The following is a 19,153-nucleotide window of genomic DNA, read 5'->3' as shown; positions in this document are numbered from 1 at the left end:
GCCTTCTGTCTCTTTTACCAATCAACTTCCTCGCTCTTTGCTTCATTCCTCCCCCTCCAAGGTTCACCTATTGCCTGACGTTTCTCTCGCCCCTCCCCTCCCCTTTCAAATCTACTCATCAGCTTTTTTTCATCAGTCTACTTAAGGGGTAGTGGAGGTATAATTTGTCCATCTGTGCTGATCACCCCATCCTTGACCAAGCTGTTCCACCATTAACACGATCTGTTATGAGTCAACATGATGCTTTCAGATCAGGTCATGCATAGCAGTATTCAGGTGTGTTTCTGGGGTACAGGGGCTAGCGACCCTTTTGCCTGTTTTGTGTTCTATCGCTGAGCAGCAGTGAACCATCTGATTGGCCTATCGGAGTTCTCTTTGGGAACTAGTTGACTTGATCAACATTTACGATCTGGCTATTGCTCACGATTGCACTTAGTAAGAAAAGAAGCCCGGCTGAAGAGTTTTGACCCGAAACGTTGACTGCATTTTTTTCCATAGATGCTGCCTAATCTGCTCAATTCCTCCAGCGTTTTGTGTGTGTTATAAAGATAAAATCCAAATGTGCTCCAGAAAGTAAAGGTAGGAGAATTGTGTTGTTTACTTTGTAGGTAAGGATTCCAACCCATCTAACCTTCCAAGTTTTATTGCATACAGTTAAATTGATGCCCTTAAGAGAAACCCCGGAAAACTCTGTGAAACAAGATTTTTGGAATCTAGAACTCATAACCCCAAAATACTGAATGGATTCAATATCTAAGAAATTTATCAGCATTTGGTCCTGCTACAAATAGCAGCAGGTCAGAGAAACCAGAGAAACAACTGGCACAGAAATAAACCCTTTCAGAGCTCCTTGTCAAAACTGAATGACCATATGAATCCTATTTTCCTGTATTTGACCTGGATCCCTCTACCTCTTTTGAAGTACCCTTTTAAAACATCCTTCGTATCTCTTTCCACCAACTCCTTTGGAAGCTCAATCCAAATATTTACTACCCTCGGTATGGAAAAAACTATTCCTTCAGATCTTTAAATTTTTCCTTTTTCACTTTTAACTTTTGCCCTCTAGTCCTAGACTCCCCTACCCTGGGAAAAAGATTTAAGCTATCCATTCTATCTACGTCCATCATAATTTTTTAAACTTCTTTAAGGCAACGTCTCATCCTCTTATATTCAGTGAAAATAAGTTAGGACTAACCAACTTCTTATAACTACTGTCCTTCATTCTAGGCAACATATTTACAAACCTCTTCCACAATCTCTCTGTTGTTACTACAGCTTTCCTGTAGAATAGTGGCCAGAACAGTAAACAATACTGTAGGTATGACGCAACTATTGTTGTGTGCAACTTCTTCATGACATCCCAGCTCATACATTCAATGCCAATGAAGATAAGGGTGAGAACCATTGTTCTATATTTACCCAGAGTTATATTGTAATTCAGCATGGAAATAAGTTTTTCAGCCCTACTTATCCATGCTAACCAAGATCCAATGCCAACCACCTAAACTAGTCCAATTTGCCCACGGTTGGCGTATATCCCACTAAATATTTCCTATCCTATCCAAGTATCTTTTAAATTGTACTTATCACAATTACTTTCTCTGGCAGCTTGTTCCATATACCCACCATGTTCTGGTCACTTTTAAATCTTTCCCATCTCATCTTAAACTTCTGCCCTTTAGTTTTTGGTTCTCTTTCCCTGAGGAAATGACTGTGTGCATTTACCCTATTTATGTCTCTTATGATCATATATCTTTATAAGATCACCCTCGGTCTCCTAGCTCCAAGGAATAAAGTCCCTGCCCAACCTCTCGAGTGTTGGCAAAATTCTTGTAATTGCATATTCTCATTTACTATATTTTTCTCACTGCATCTGCATCTCAAAATTGCTTTTGTCCAATTGTTTTCCAGTGAATTTCAAAAGCCTCTGTAAGCCTTACAATTCCCCTTAAAATAGCCCCTCATTCCTTCCCCAAATAGTTCCACCTGTCACACTCCAAAATCTATCCTGCCTCCAAACCCCTTGTATAGATATACATAGAAGATGGCCAGTACAGCATTGTATGGGCTCTTTAGCCCACGATATTGTACTCATCTACTCCAAGATCAATTTAACCCTTCTGTCCTACACAGCACATATCCCCCCACCTTTGTTACATCCACTGTAAACTGGCAACCTTTCCTCTTCCCTCGCAGTCCCAATGTAGGGAGGATTTACACTTGTTGTCTCCACGGGTGCTACTTGACCCACTCAGGTCTTCCAGTGTTCTGTTTCTTGCTCCGGTTTGCAGTATCTGCACTTTTGTCTTCCCATCAAATCTGATGCTTCTCAGACCCTGCACCAAGTCATGCTTGGAATGGGATTTAAGTGCTGATCCCTAGTGCAATATTGGGGAATCCAGTGAGACTGAGCTCCACGAACGGGCTTGGCAAACAAAACAAACAGATTTGGCCTTCTGAACCTCCCCGCGTGACAGCAGATGGTTGTTCCAGGCTTTCTCCATTTACTTATTTATTTGTTGATTGATTGAGATCGCATGGAACAGGCCTCCCTGGCTCTTCAGGCTATGCCACCCAGCAAACTCTCGATTTAATCCTAGTATTTAGTTGTAGAATACACCTTCTGGTGCTACTTGGACACGTCTTCAGTGATGAACCCGGGGTCATAGGGTGTTTCGGGTCATTAATCATCAGACAATCTCGACCGGGCGACCCAGCCGGGGATGATCAGCCTCCGACTTGTGTCCAAGTGGCGCACTAATCCACGGATCTCCCCTCCGGATCCACAGCCACCATGAGGCCTTTTCAGCAGGCTCCGGAATGTTCTTGGTGGCTGTTCTGCACTGCAGTCCTTTAACTCCAAGGAGGTTTAGAGTCCGCTGTAACGAATGGCCAGTAAAGCCCTGGCACCCAACTTCGACTGGCTCACAGCGAGCTCTCCAGCCATTGCTCCAGCATTCTGCAACAAGATCTGTGTATTTAGTCCTCTCGCACTTGTTGGCCTCTTCAATCCGGTCTTCCCAGTGGATAGTAAGTTCCAGCAGGACTATTTGCTTTGTAGACTCCGATATTAACACCATGTCCGGGTGGAGGGAAGTGGCTGTGATGCTTTCTGGGAACTTAAGCTGCCTCCCTAGGTCGACTTGGAGCTGCCAGTCTCGTGCAGTGGCAAGAAGCCCTCCCGAGGAGCTAGGCCGAAGTTGAGCCTTCTCCCCCGCTCTTATAAAAGTGATGGACTGTTTGGGAACGTGCTGATTTTTGCTGTCTTGAATTGCTGTGCTGATTGTGTCTGCCATGGACCTTAGGACTTGGTCATGGCGCCAGCGGTATCGCCCTTCCCCCAACGCCTTCGGGCAGCAACTTCAGATATGCTCCAAGGTGCCCCTCTTCTGACACAGTTGGCATGCTGGAGTGTTTGCCATGCCCCACCTGTGCAGGTTGGCCGGGCTTGGGAGAACGTCATAGACCGATTGGATGAGAAACTTGATGCGCAATGGTTCGGCTCTCCAGAGATCTGTCCAGGTGAACTTGCGAGGTTCTGCATGCTCCCATCTAGTTCAGGAGCCTTGTCTGTGCATGCCAATCATCTCGCTGTATCGTTCTTCCCCTACTGCTGCTCGTATCTCGTTCTGAACCAGTTGACACTTCGCCTTTCCACGGGTTTTGTTGTAACATGGTTTGGGAAAACAGTCCATTCCTGCCCGCCCCACCGTCACAGTGCCCACCAAGATGTTGTGCCACAGCTGTATCTCCACTCTGTCAACAGCTTCCTGTGTCTGCCACTTCCTTCCGGTCTTTACGCGGATTCCTGCTGAAGTGACTTTAACATCAGCGGAGTCTCAGTACATCATAACCTCCCTGGCTGGAGTGACTTTGAATTCCTCTGATAGGCTACTGATGGGGAGCCACAGCTTGGTGGAATGCCCATACAGGGCAATGCTGCTTAAGGTCCAGGGAAGCCCCAACCACCTCCGGAGAGACTGACTGATAGTCTTCTACAGAGCCTCCGCTGTTGACATTGGCACCTCGTAGACTAGAAGGGGCCAGTGTAGCCTTGGCAGGACTCCGTGTTGGTACATCCAGGCTTTGAATTTTCCTGGAAGCCCCAATTTGTGGCTGTGTCCTTCAGGGAACTGTCAAAGATCTTGCCCAGGTTCTTGACTGGCTTTTCTGTCACCGTTGGAATCTGGATCCCTCCCAGGGTGAAGTGGAACTGATCAGCCACTCCTCCCTCCTTCAGGACCAGAGACCTGGACTTGGCTGGTTTAAAGCTCATCCTTGCTCATGGGATGAGCCGTTCCAGCCCTTGAAGGAGCCACCTGCACCCAGGGGCGGATGTTGCCATCATCGTCAGGTCATCCATGAATGCTCTCATGGGGGGCTGCCGAGTACCAGATCTAGGCATGGGGCCTCTACATTCCACCTCCACTGCTTTGACAATCATGTTTATGGCCAATGAGAAGAGTGACACCGAGATTGTGCAGCCAGTCATTATGCCCTTCTCCAGTCGATGCCAGGCGGATGTTAGAGACCCTGAGGAGACTCTCAACCTGAAGTTGCTGTAATAGTCCAGAATGAGGTTTCGGATTATCTCTGTCTTGTCAGTGCTGCTTCAGTGAGCTTGTGTGGGATGGATCCATAGGCGTTGGTTAGGTCTAGCCAGAGTGCTGCAAGGTCTCCTCTGTTCTCCCTTGCCTCCTGGATCAGCTGGGTCACCACTCCTGTGTGCTGCAGGCATCCAGGTACTCCTGGGACTCCCCCCTTCTGCACTGAGTTATCTGTGTGTCCATTCTTCAAGAGGAACTCAGTTAAACGTTGGGCCACAATCTTGAAGAAGATCTTCCCTTCAACGCTAAGCAGCGAGATAATATGAAACTGCTCGATGTTGCTTGAATCCTCTTCTTTTTGTATCCAGACACCCTCCGCGTGCTTCCAGCTCTTCTTTCCTCTCCGCCAGATCACCTTTACGATCTTCCAGAGTCGCACAAGGAGCCTTGGGCACTGCTTGTAGACTTTGTACGGCACTCCGCTGGGGCCGGGGTGGAACTTGCTCTTGCTGCTTTGACTGCTTCTTTGACATCCTTCGGGGAGGGGGCTTCAGAGATGTTGAATTGACTCACCGGTTCTGGAGGTGTCACCGGTGCCTCACACGGGCCGAGGTCCTGCTCTCTTGAGGTGTCACTGAAAATGAGACTGAGATGGTGGTTTATCTCCTCTACTGAACGAGTGAGGTGGCCACTTCGCTTCTGCCCTAGTATCCTAATAAACCTCACCTTCAACCTCATCATATTATATTGGATTCTCTATGTATCTGTAATGATATTGGTATTAGCTTATATTGTCACATGCACCGAGATGCAGTGAAAAGCTTGTCTTGCAACACTGTTCATACAGATCAGATCATTACATGGTGCATTGAGGTAGAACAAGGTAAACAACAATAATGCAGATTAAGGTGCAAACGTTACAGAGAAAGTGCAGTGCAGGTGAACAATATACTGAGTTCAAGATCATAATGAGGTAGATTGTGAGGCCAAGGGTCCATCTTATATAAAAGTCCATTTTAAAGTATCTAATAACAGTGGAATTGAAAGCTGTCCTTGAGTCTCGTCGTATGTGCTTTCAGGCTTTCGTAACTTTTGCCCAGTGGGAGAGGGGAGAAGGGAGAATGCCTGGGGTGATAGGGTCTTTGATTATGCTGGCTCATTTACTGAGGCAGTGAGAAGTATAGACAGAGTCCACAGTTTTGTAATGAACTATGTCCACAACTTTTTGCAGTGTTTCCAGTCACATGGAGAACTTTTGCCATTAAAGCTATCATGTATCCAGATAGTGTGTTTTCTTTGGATCATTGTTAAGAATTGGTAAGGGTTGACAGGGACATGCCTTCTGAGGAAGTAGGCGTGTTGGTGAGCTCCCTTGACTGTGCAGCAACATGGTTGGATTAGAGCAGGCTATTGGTGATGATCATTTCCAGGAACCAAAAGTGGTCAATCCTCTCAATTTATCCAAATCACTCTGGTGTCTCTCTAAATACTCCTCTCAGCTCTCACTGCTTCCTAGATTTGTGTCACCCACACATTTTTTACTATTACATTTAATTCTCTCTTACCTCTTCTCCTCATCTGCCTATCACCTCCCCCTGTGCCCCTCCTTCTTCTCTATCACCCATGGTCCAGTCTCCTCTCCTATCAGATTCCTTATATCCTCTAACCCTGTACCTTTCCCACCCACCTGGCTTCACCTATCACATTCTAGCTTGTCCTCTTCCCCCACCACCCACCCTTTTTTTACTCCAGTGTTTTCCCCTTTTTTTCCAGTTCAGAAGAAGGGTCTTGGCCTGAAACACCAACTGGTTATTCACTTCCATAGATGCTGACTGAGATGCTGAGTTCCTCCAGCTTTTTGTGTGTATTGCTTTGTTCCCTGTTTCTCTCTGTCAACATCACTGAAACAGATTATGCGGTCATTATCACTTGTGGGAGTTTATGCTACTGCATTTCCTAAATTACTGCACTTCAAACGTACTTCACTGAATGTAAAGCACTATGATACTGGCTGAAGGGGACATAAGAGGGGATTTATAAATGTAAGACTCTTCTATATTAACCAGTTGCAGCAATGATAATGGCATAGATACACTGAACATCTACAAACAATGGCAATTTATATTTTGTTCAGCCCTATTCTCAAATGCATCATTCAATGGAAAAAGATCAAGCAACACACATCAAAGTTGCTGGTGAACGCAGCAGGCCAGGCAGCATCTCTAGGAAGAGGTACAGTCGACGTTTCAGGCCAAGACCCTTCATCAGGACTAACTGAAGGAAGAGTGAGTAAGGGATTTGAAAGTTGGAGGGGGAGGGGGAAGATCCAAAATGATAGGAGAAGACAGGAGGGGGAGGGATGGAGTCAAGAGCTGGACAGGTGATTGGCAAAAGGGATACGAGAGGATCATGGGACAGGAGGCCCAGGGAGAAGGAAAAGGGAGAGGGGGGAAAACCCAAAGGATGGGCAAGAGGTATAGTGAGGGGGACAGAGGGAGAAAAAGGAGAGAGAGAAAAAGAATGTGTGCATATAAATAATTAACAGATGGGGTACGAGGGGGAGGTGGAGCATTAGCGGAAGTTTGAGGAGTCAATATTCATGCCATCAGGTTGGAGGCTACCCAGATGGAATATAAGGTGTTGTTCCTCCAACCTGAGTGTGACTTCATCTTTACAGTAGAGGAGGCTGTGGATAGACATGTCAGAATGGGAATAGGATGTGGAATTAAAATGTGTGGCCACTGGGAGATCCTGCTTTCTCTGGAGGACAGAGCGTAGGTGTTCATCAAAACGATCTCCCAGTCTGCGTCGGGTCTCGCCAACGTATAGAAGGCCACATCGGGAGCACCGGACGCAGTATATCACCCCAGCCGACTCACAGGTGAAGTGTCGCCTCACCTGGAAGGACTGTCTGGGCCCTGAATGGTGGTGAGGGAGGAAGTGTAAGGGCATGTGTAGCACTTGTTCTGCTTACAAGGATAGGTGCCAGGAGGGAGATGGGTGGGGAGGGATGGGGGGGACGAATGGACAAGGGAGTCGCATAGGGAGCGATCCCTGCGGAATGCAGAGAGAGGAGGGGAGGGAAAGATGTGCTTAGTGGTGGGATCCCTTTGGAGGTGGTGGAAGTTACGGAGAATTATATGTTGGACCCGTAGGCTGGTGGGGTGGTAGGTGAGGACCAGGGGAACCCTATTCCTAGTGGGGTGGCGGGAGGATGGAGTGAGAGCAGATGTCCGTGAAATGGGGGAGATGCGTTTGGGAGCAGAGTTGATGGTGAAGGAAGGGAAGCCCCTTTCTTTAAAAAAGGAGGACACCTCCCTCGTCCTGTAATGAAAAGCCTCATCCTGAGAGCAGATGCGGCGGAGACAGAGGAATTGCGAGAAGGGGATGGCATTTTAGCAAGAGACAGGGTGAGAAGAGGAATAGTCCAGATAGCTGTGAGCGTCAGTAGGCTTATAGTAGATATCAGTAAATAAGCTGTCTCCAGAGATAGAGACAGAAAGATCTAGAAAGGGGATGGAGGTGTCGGAAATGGACCGGATAAACTTGAGGGCAGGGTGAAAATTGGAGGCAAAGTTAATGAAATCAACGAGCTCAGCATGTGTGCAGGAAGCAGCGCCAATGCAGTCGTCGATGTAGCGAAGGAAAAGTGGGAGACAGATATCAGAATAGGTTTGGAACATGGATTGTTCCACAAAGCCAACAAGAAGGCAGGTATAACTAGGACCCATATGAATATGGTTATATCATCAGCACTCAGATGATGTAACCATATTCATCTCCCTTTTAGACAGAAACAGATACTCAGGCACACATTAATTGGCTTTGGATTACAAGACCAACATGCACATGGCTGAAACAACCATCAAGAGAGTAGTGTTGATTCTTTGCAGAAGGCATTTTATAAAAACAATTAGTCAACTGACACTGCATACAAGGTTTGGATAACTTCCATAGACCTGGCCCCATATCAGCACTGCAACTTCTAGGGGAATGTCCTGGAGACTGAATAAATTAATGGTCACTCTCCTGGTCATTGTGGCATAACTCAGGAAGGAAGTCGTGAAGGTGCTACAACAATTTCAAAGATCAATTTTATCTTTATTCAACATAAGTATTAGGAATTTAGTGTAGTGTATTGGTCAGCACGCAGCAGGCACCAACAAACAACAACATTCAACAATTATAAATAATAAGGAATGATATAAAATATAAAGCTAGAGGTTAAAGAACAGATATGGAATAAAATGAGCATAAATACATAAATACCAGCATGTGTTACAATGTAAACAGCATTATAAGAGGTAGTTTAAAGCTATTTGGGGGTAATAGTTAGGGGTGTTTGGAGGTGCTAACTAGAATGGTTGATCAATACAGCCTGGGGAAAGGAACTTTTAAGGCATGAAGTTTTTGTTTTAGTAGCACTATATCGCTTTTCTTTTGAATTCAATTGATTACCATTTTTCAAATGATTAGAGATGATTAATAACGGTTTGATTGATAGTTGAGAATCATACAGTCATGGGCAGATATTTGTAAATGGGAATAAGTGGATTCTCAATAAAGGGAACAAGGGAGAGCAGACTAACTCCAAGGAATCTCTTCAAGTAGTATTGGTAATCCAATAAGCAAATGCAATGACAGGCTATCACAAAGGGGTATGACGGATGTAGTCAATGCAGTCTTTTTCTCAGGGTTAGATATTCAAGAATGAAAAGGCACAAGTTTAAGGTGAGAGGAGAGAGATTTATATAGGAACCACAGGGGCAACTTTTTCACTCAGAGGGTGTTCTGTAATTTGAGTGAACTGCCAGAGGAATTGTTTGAGGTAGGTGCATCACAACATTTAAAAGACACTCAGGTAGGAAAGGTTTAGAGCAGGGGTTCCCAACCTTCTTCATGCCATGGACCAATACTATTAAGCAAGGGGTCCATGGCCCCCAGGTGGGGAACTCCTGGTTTAGAGGAATATGGGCCACACATGTGCAAATGGGACTAGCTGAGATAGGCTTCTTGGTTGCTGTTGGCTGTACAGCCTATTTCCGTGATATACATACGACTATATAACTTGAAGGATGTAGTTTCTGACTGCACTGTCGGTTTAGTTTATGGAAGCTGGGAAATAGCATTCTGTGAACACAGAGGGAAATATATGTGGGAATCCAGAAAGTAACTTCATCTTGGCTGCGGTGCTCTGTTCTGTCTGGTACAATTGCATTATTATTATTATTATTATTATGTTAAGCAAAGGCACCTAAATGTGAACCAGTTCAATTTGTGGAAAAGCAAATACCTTGGTGGGAGAGAAGAGAGTTACAAGATTGGTGAAGAAAGGAGAGACAGACAAAGTTCCACATCCACTCAGTCATAGGAGGTTTCAACTTAATTAGGTCTAGTTGTAGAGCTCCATTTCTCTTAGATCAGCAACCATTTGTGTTGCTGTACTAAGATAAGCAAACATGGTTGGCAGACTTCTGATCATTTTATTAATAATTCATGCATTCCAATTTTCTTTTCCCTGTGAGGAGCTAAAGCATAATCTTTTATTACAATTCTGCATGTTATGCTTTTGATGGGGGAAATATGATTAATTTAACAGATAACTAAACAAAATTAATTCTGTCTATGAATGCACTGGAAAAAATTAACTTAGCAGGAAAAGTTCACGATTTTTTAATCATCTTGATTCTAATGCATTGACAAAGCTATGTTATTGCTCATTCGGTCACGGGAAATATTAACAGCAATTATTTCAAATTATTTTATTTCAAAGATTGTTCAGTGACATTTATAAGATAAATCAACTGCAATGAAGATTTATGATGTAATTGTCTTCTGTCATTCTATCTGTTAGTGTATGATACACCAAAGAGGAATTAATCTAATTTTCATTTTAATTACAGTGTCACTTACACCAACTTACAACTTAAAAAATATATAGACACTCTTTGAAACAAGGCAGTTCTCAAAATCTCTCCTCTGGATGACATTTAATGTCTTACTCTTGCTTATTAATTCTAATCTACCTTGCACCAACTCACTTGCATCTAGCTAAATCTCAGCATCACTCCTACATTAGGTTAAGTTTCAGTTGTCTATATTTGGTTAGATCTAGTCCATCTTCTACTGCCCAGATGGTTAACTCTGCCTCATGCATCTGACCACCTCTCCACCTCACTGTGCCTGAAAACCTAGTTCACTTTCACTTAAGTATAAAAGGGTAATTCTCAGTTCCATGCTGCCACATGCAAATCATAGAAATTTGTAACATCCACACTTTCACATGCGGATTCTAGTGACAGAGAAATTAATGCTTTCATCTTGTTTTTTATCACTAAAATTTGGTTGATTGTTAAAGACTGATACTTAATTTCATGCCACGTGTGAGATTTGACTCTCTCCTATCAACAATGATGTAAATAGATTGAAATCAGCTTTATTTGTCACATATACATCAAAACATACAGTGAAATTTGTCATTTAGCGTCAATGACCAACACTGTCCAAGTATTGTGCTGGGCAGCCCACAAGAATTGCCAGGCTTCCGGCACCTATAGAGCATCATAGATAGGCAGTCCATGGCTATCCACTTGGTTTAAATTCATGCAGATCTGAACTGGTTGGTGCAACAATGATGAGGATTCCTTTCCTTAATGATATTCAACTTGACCGGATTTAATTGAAACTTGAACCTGAACTTCTTTATCAGCTATTTAATGTCATCACCCACATAAATGATGACCAACATTAAATTACACTCCCCCTGTGCCACAGACATTGGGCACAGATCTGTACTGACCATGCAATCACAGCCATTAATTCTGCCTTTATTGGTAATTTAGACACTCCCAACACCATCACTGCAAACTCAAGAGATACCCTGGCACTGACCTTTGCATGCCATTCAGTTTAATTAAAACTCTGTCCTACCTCCTCACAACCGTGGGGAAAAGAAATGGAAATGTGAACACAAAAACATGCAGTGTGGTTTGTTGGAGTGAGGTCTTGGACCTTATTTGCAATTCAATTTTGATGGGACAATGACAACAGCAATTGTCTACACCAATCAAGGTTCAGTAGAATTTCTGGGCTGTTGTCTGCATTTCATGAATGAATTTGGAGAAAGAGAAACCACAGTGGATCTGAGATCCCTTCAGTTCAAATCATCACCATCACTATCATCATTACTATGTGACATGGCTGATCATGGTCTCATGACTATGATTATTCCTGGCTAATTTCTCTACAGAAGTGGTCAGCCATTGCCTTCTTCTGGGCAGTGTCTTTACAAGACGGGTGACCCCAGCCATTATCAATGCTCTTCTGAGATTGTTTGCCTGATGTCAGTGGTTGTATAACCAGCTGCTCATATGACCATCCACCACCTCGACCCACAGCTTCACGTGTCCCTAATCTGGCCGGGGGGGGGGGGTGCTAAACAGGTACTACATTCTGCCCAAGGGTGACCTGCAGGCTAGTGGAGGGAATAAGTTATTACCTTTTGAGAGGAAGCATGTTTACAGGGAGGACACTTCTGCACTGGATGATTTAGATAACCATGGAGCTTTGAGGGTACTTTAGCCATGGTGATTTAAGGGCGGGTGGAAGGATAATCATGATTGCTTTTGTAAACGTATTGCATAGCAATAAATTTAAAAGGAACATTACCTCTAATTTAATCCACCAGCAGCTTGTAACATCAAGAAATCAGTTATTCATACACTCTGTGGCCACTTTATTAGGTACAGAAAGTGGCAACTGAGTGCATGTTTGTGGTCTTCTGCTGCTGTAGACAAACCACTTCAATGTTTGACATGTGCATTCAGAGATGCTTTTCTGCACACTACTGTTGTAACATTTGAGTTGCTGTCTTCTTCCTGTCAGCTTGAACCAGTCTGTTCATTCTCCTCCGACCGCTCTCACTAACAAGGTGTTCTTTACCCTCAGAACTGATGCTCACTGGATTTTTTTTTTGTTTTTTGCCTCATTCTCTGTAAACGCTAGAGACAGTTGTGTGCAGAAATCGTAGGACATCAGCAGTTTCTAACATGCTCAAACCATCTTGTCTGGGACCAATAACAAAGTCACTTAGATCACATTTCTTCCCCACTTTGATGATTAATCTGAACAACAACTAGACCTCTTAACCATCTCAGCATACACTTATGCCATGTGTTGCTGCCACATGATTGGCTGAGTAGATATTTTCATTAACAAGTAGGTGTATGTACAGGTGTATCTAATAAAGTGGCCACTGAGTGTACAGGAAGATATGATAGTATTATAGCTGTAACTTGGCAGAATAGATAGTGACCTGGTGAGGTGTCCTCTGAGCTACCTGAATCAACGGTGGTTCTGTTAAATTAGAGAAGAAATGAACCATGTTTCTATTTAACTGCTACAGGTAGAAACTAAAGGATTTTGCTGTTATGCCAGTGTGCAGCAGTTTTGACAACCACGAATGGAAGCTTCTGTAATATTTCTAGAAAGAAAAATCTGTGAAATATAGTCAATAATTTTGTTATACAGTGTATATAATTGCAAATTATCCCACACGGCTTTTGCCAAATGTCACCAGATATATTCTGAAAGCAGGTCCATAAATGTCAATGAATTAAGCCTCAAGTTCTATGTTAAGCCCAAGGTTATAATTGAAAAATATGTTTTTCTTTCAGCCAGAACACAATAATCTCCCAGCTCCTGCTGCTCTGCTTTCTGGGAATAATGGATTTGTAGCAGCTAAGCAACAGGATTAGTGGTGCAGATCATGTCTGCGTTTCAGTCATTGCATTCGAATGTGTTTTCTGCAGTCAAATAGCGGTAAACAAAAGGGGAACACAGGAGGAATTCCTTGAAGTAATGTGTGACCACAAGGTTCTGCAATATTTTCCTTCTGCAGGCCTGGTCTGGTTTTGGATGGGAAAATTAACAGGATAAATTTAGTCTGCCTCACAGGGGTTTGGGGCAGCTGGGTGCAGAATTGCCACGGCATCTGGAGATATCCGTGGGACTTACTTTCTACTTGCTTTGAGGAAAACACATCAGACAAGTTAAAGCCAGGAGTGCCACAACCTTGTCATCTTCCTGATGGACAGATTAACCTAAAGCTGCCCTGTTGTACTAAAACAAAATAAGCGTGTCTTCCACCAAAAGGGGCAGTAAAACACTGCATCTTTTTCACTTAGTGGTGAAAAGTAGCAACACTGAAGTTTTAAGAGACTGAAGATGCTGGAAAATGGAACAACAATCATCACTGAGGATTACTCAACATTCAGAGCACTTTTGTCAAAGCCTCTCTGGACTGCATGTAGTCCCATCCAATAGTCACCTACCAAAGGAAACTCATGGGAAACTTTCCCATCCGGTGGTAGTTTCGCTCCAAATCCTAATGCTGGAAAGAGTTTGTCACTGTCATAATCCTGAATGATTTCTCCAACTGCTTTCAAAGCCATGGCATATGCATTCATCTGATATGGGTTCATGTAATGGAGGGAGGTAGGCTGCGAAGGATTGCCTGCAGGAGGAAAGAAATATTTATCTAAAGGAACCAGGCAAAATAATCCAATCCTGACAAAGATACTTTGAAATAAACAACATAAGTACGCTCACAAAATGGTGCCAGACAGAGGTGACACTTTGCAGGCAGTAGGAAGTAGACACCTTTACATTCACTTTCTTACTTGTATTATTGTTCAATGTTTTGTTGGCTTAAATTTATCTTAAGAAAATTATCATATATGTATACAAGTATTCAGGAAATAATTAAGATTAGTAAACAGAAATAATTTACCTTCCCCTTTTCTTCCTAATCTCCAGATTGAGAATTCCCATTGGAATGAGTTAGAAATTATGATCCCATAGTATTTCTGGCTGGTTAGGGATAGTAGAAACAGATTACCCAGCCTTATGTCTTTGAAAGGTATCTCTTTGGAATATCAGTCTCAACCAGCACAATATGGCACAAGTATCACACCATTACACTTCAGGGATTGATTGCCTGAGGAAACTTACCATTAGATGCAGTGAAGTCTATTGCCACAGTGAAATTTAGCTGGGTTCTAGAAGAGAGCCAGTAACAAAAATGTTCAGTAGTTTTGGTGACTGTAGTAGTAAGCTACATTTAAACCACAGGCTTTAACAAACAAAATAGCAAAATATGCTTGATTCATACCCGCCTTTAATATAATCCACAAATGTGTAATCAGATTCCACTTTGAAGGACAGGAGGGTCACCTGGTGACAATAAAGAGAGTGAATCAGCATGAGCACCTTTGACTGTAATACAGGTGAGTATCAGATGTAGCTATGAAAATTTTAGCAAATTTTAATGGATTATTCATGAAATTGTGATGATTTTCACATCCTAGAAACACAAATAAGCAAGGTGGAAATTTCAGGAATTCTCATATACTCACTTAACAGCAAAACTCAATCTCCTAAAACTTATGTTTTGCACTAAGAGAAACATCATATGAGATACAACACACTGCAAAATTACTGAACTGAGCAAGGTTACAACTTGTTTAGAAAACGGGAAATCAGGTACTGTATTTGTCAATGTAGAGCTGACAGTGCGTTTGTAAATCTGGTGGAAGCAAAAGATGTTGGGAGTGGCAGGGCTGGAGTTGTGTGGGACGGCTGGCAGAGGAATGAAAGGGACGGAGTGGGGGTGGTGGCGTGCAGACACAACCGCCCCTGAAACACCTGGTCATTTGATTCCAAACAATTGATTTATTGATCATTACAGATTGTTCCTCTGGTGCTTCCCACTCCTTCCCCTCTCCCTCCTCCCTTTCTTCTCTCAATCCACAATAGGGACCCATTTCAGAATCAGGTTTATCATCACTCGCATATATTATGAAATTAGTTTTTTTTCCGCAGCAGTACAGTGCAATACATAAAATTACTACTGTACATGCTTGACACCACTTTGGATAATGATGTTTCCAGGTTTCTAAAACTTTTACTTATAAGCACTAACTATTTTGCTCAGTGCTTTCTGATGTGTTAAATCTATTATGTATCAAGCAATTTCTAGCTTTTACCACAAATGGCTTTTGCATCACTTGGGAAGTGATATGGAGTGGAAAGATGCAAAGTATGGATTCCCAAATATCCCAACTGCAGGAATCCTTTCAACATTTTTTTCTGCACTTTTTATGCCCAGACGCATTCTGATTTACATATTGATTGTCTGACTGGGGGTAAAGCCGACCATTTGAGAGAAATGTGGAACTGTGTGTAACAAGCCCTGGGCAACATTCTGACGGGCTGGGATGTGCCAGGTAATATCACCACCACCAACAAGACACAGACAGTTAACAACTCCCAAGCTAGTGGACACCACTCAGTTTGACCCGACCACACAGTATTTAGTTCTTAAACCTACATCTTTTTCAGGTAGTTTTCTTTTCCCCTCCCCTTTTCCTCTTTTGCTATTCCTCACACTGGCTTCGTAACTCTTCTTGTCACCTGCCTAACACCTCTCCTCGGCGCCCCGCTTTCTTACTTTTCTGCCATGGTCCATGTTCCTCTCCTATCGGATTCCTTCTTCTTCGGTCCTTTACCCCTCTAGTTTTATAAGCTAGAAGGTGATAGGTGAAGCTACATCAGGTGTCACCTATTATCCTCTAGCTTGTCCTCTTTCCGCTCCCCCCATCTTTTTATTCTGGCTTCTTCCCCCTTCCTTTCCTGTCCTGAAGAAGGGTCTTGGCCTGAGACCCTGACTATTCATTAATTTTCATAGATGCTGCTTGACCTGCTGAGTTCCTCCAGCATCTTGTGTGTGTTGTCCTCTAAAAAGGTTTCTGCAAATCCTATTTCCTTCTATTGCTTTCTCCAGCTGTCACCTTTGCTGAGGGTAATGATTTATGTGTACAGCAAAAGAATACAAAGCAGTTTGGAGAGAGTAACACAAGCTGAAAATTACTATTGATTATAAGAAGGTGCCTAGATGACTAATGGGTTTGTTTGGAAATTCCCTGTCAGTTGTTAATCTGCTCTTTTGAATTTCACTTTATAAAGCTCTGTTTTCATATTTTAAAGTTATTTTTGGGTAGAGAGGTAGAATTCAGCTTTTCATAAGTGTACATAATATAGGCAAAACGTTTTTGAGGCCTTGTGATTTACTGAGAAATGAAATCTTATTATCTCAGTTGTCCTTTCCCATTCATTAATTTCTGAATGTCCTATTCCTGCTAAAGTGGATTTGCCTGATCCGATCCTATGTAGATGTTGCAACATCTCTCCAGCATAAAACCTTAACATCAATTCATCAAATTGTGTTTGCATAGATTCATAAGATTCAAAGATATGGGCCACTGAACGAGCCTTTATACACCATATATGCCTCTGTCCTCCTTTCAAGTACTTCTGTTGGCTCTGCTCCTTACGTCCTTTCATTCTGGTGGCTCTGAGCCAAGATGAGCATACAACAACAGACAAATGTGAAACTATTCAAATACAATGAGCTCAATTTCAAATTTAAAGTGACTTGGAGAGATGATTTTTACAAATGTTAGGAGACTGAGCATTGGAATATCTGGAAGGCTGTGGCAGCTCAGCTTTTGAGTTCATTCAGAAGGCAGGTTGATAGACTTCTGGATATTAAGACGATATTAAATGACAATGGCACCAATGTGGAAAATAAATTCGTTTCTCATTGTCATATGTACCTAAGTACAGTGAAAAACCTGTCTTGCACACTGAGATCTATTCACTGCAATGGTGTACTGAGGTAGTGTGAGGTAACAGTAGGATGGAAGGTTACAATGAGATAGATTGTGAGGTCTAGAGTCAATTTTACCACAATTGGAAATGGTCTTACAACAGTGAGATAGAAGCCATCCCTAAGTCGGGTGGTAGGTGACTTCAGGCTTCCAATGGTAGTAGTGAGGGGGTTGTGTTGGGGAAAAAGAGAGAATGTCTAGGGTTGTTGGGATCTTTGATCATGCTTTATCAAGACAGCAAGAAGTGTAGACAGCAAAGATCTCAATGAATGACAGTGTAGGTCTGAAAATTTAATGAGCAACTCCTCTGTTGTGTTCTTGTGAAGTTGTATGGCAGGTGAGTGGGGTCGAACCTGACTGCTTCAGTTTTGCTGGTACCAGATGATCACTCAGGAATGAATTGCAGATGCCACATCTGTGGATAATGTTGCAAAATATACAAGAAAAGTTTACTAAAGACAGATCCTTGGGTCCCCAAAATGCACCAGTTGGGTAATGGAAGGAGAAGCATTTATGAAGATACTTTGGGTATGCACAGCTAGGCGAGGATGGAACAGTGGCTGTCTGAGCTAGAAAATAGGGGAGATGCAATTGAGTTTGATCTTGGCCATTCCAAACGTTACACTGAAGTCAAGCAAAGCATGGAGGATTACACTATTATAACATTTATTAGTGTCCCCTGATTGGCTAGTTTACACAATATCAACCCACAAGTGTTCATGTTTTAAGAAATATCAATATTGTGCTGTATCCTCTTCCAATCACTCTGTTCCAGCAGTCTAAGTATAGACCATAAGACCATTAGACATCGAAGCAGGTGGTATCACCACCTGATACATCTTCTCTTATAAGACCAAAAGCCACAGGAGCAGAATTAGGCCATTTGGTCCATCAAGTCCTTCTACTATTCAATAATGGCTGATTTATATTCCCTCTCAAGCCCATTCTCCTGTTTTCTCCCTGTAACTAATCAAGAACCTATCAACCTCCACTTTAAATATACCTAATGACTGGGCCTCCATAGTTGTCTGTGGCAATACGTTTCACAGGTTAACCACCCTCTGGCTAAAGAAATTACTCTTCACTCCTGTTCTAAATGGAGGTCCCTCTACAATAAAGCTGTGCTCTCTGACCCTAGACTCCCCCATTATGGGAAACATCCTCTCCACATCCACTCCATCTCGGCCTTTCAATATTCAATAGGTTTCAATGATTAGAGTGAGCTCATTCTTCTAAGCTCTAGTGAAACAGGCCCAAAGCCATCAAACACTTCTCAAACGTAAACCCTTTCATTCCTTTTGAGTCTCCTTCGAACCCTCTGCAATGCCAGCACGACCTTTCTTAGATATGGGGTCCAATGATGTACTCACCGTCCCAGAGTTGACATACTTCTTCTTTTTCCCTCTTTTCTTTGGATTTAAAACCTAAAGAAAACAATATAGTGCTATTTAGACTATGATGTTAGAAAGATGTGGGGTAGTGACACCAGATGTAATTATTATAAACATCTATAAATCAGAACAGCATAAGGTAAAAAAACAAAACAAAACAAGGAATGTAAATTTAAGCAACACACACACAAAATGGTGGAGGATCTCTGCAGGTCAGGCGGCATCTATGGAGTGAAATGACCAGCTGATGCTTTGAACAAAGACCCATCTTGTAAGTAAAATTGTAAGTGTTGGTTTACATGTAAATTTGAATTAAATGTAAATTTAAGCCATCTAAAAAGTACAGATTGGTGTCTTATCACTACCTCTGCAAGAAACGGTGCTTGTTTTAAATACTGTTCAGGAAACTTTAGTCTCCTGTATCTGATTTCCCCCTTGTTTTAGTGATTGTAACCCTATCTTTTTCTATCCAGTGACTTCTATCATA

General features: G+C 42.7%; 1 protein-coding gene across 8 annotated transcripts in view; it reads right to left on the bottom strand.

The window, feature by feature from the left end:
• LOC134356672 (copine-9-like) overlaps window positions 1–19,153 on the bottom strand; it is a 585,942-nt gene that overhangs the window by 56,212 nt on the left and 510,577 nt on the right. For all 8 annotated transcript variants that reach the window (XM_063067690.1, XM_063067684.1, XM_063067685.1 and 5 more), the window contains 4 exons: window positions 18,646–18,699; window positions 14,719–14,780; window positions 14,559–14,605; window positions 13,880–14,061 (listed from right to left, as the gene is read on the bottom strand). In XM_063067690.1, the coding sequence (XP_062923760.1) occupies window positions 13,880–14,061; window positions 14,559–14,605; window positions 14,719–14,780; window positions 18,646–18,699 (345 nt within the window). The remainder of the gene's footprint in view (window positions 1–13,879; window positions 14,062–14,558; window positions 14,606–14,718; window positions 14,781–18,645; window positions 18,700–19,153) is intronic.

The sequence above is a fragment of the Mobula hypostoma genome, chromosome 15 (assembly GCF_963921235.1).
Source record: "Mobula hypostoma chromosome 15, sMobHyp1.1, whole genome shotgun sequence".
NCBI classification, from domain to species: Eukaryota; Metazoa; Chordata; class Chondrichthyes; order Myliobatiformes; family Myliobatidae; genus Mobula; species Mobula hypostoma.
Note: the sequence above shows the minus strand (reverse complement) of the source record. Positions and strands in the feature narration are given on the sequence as shown.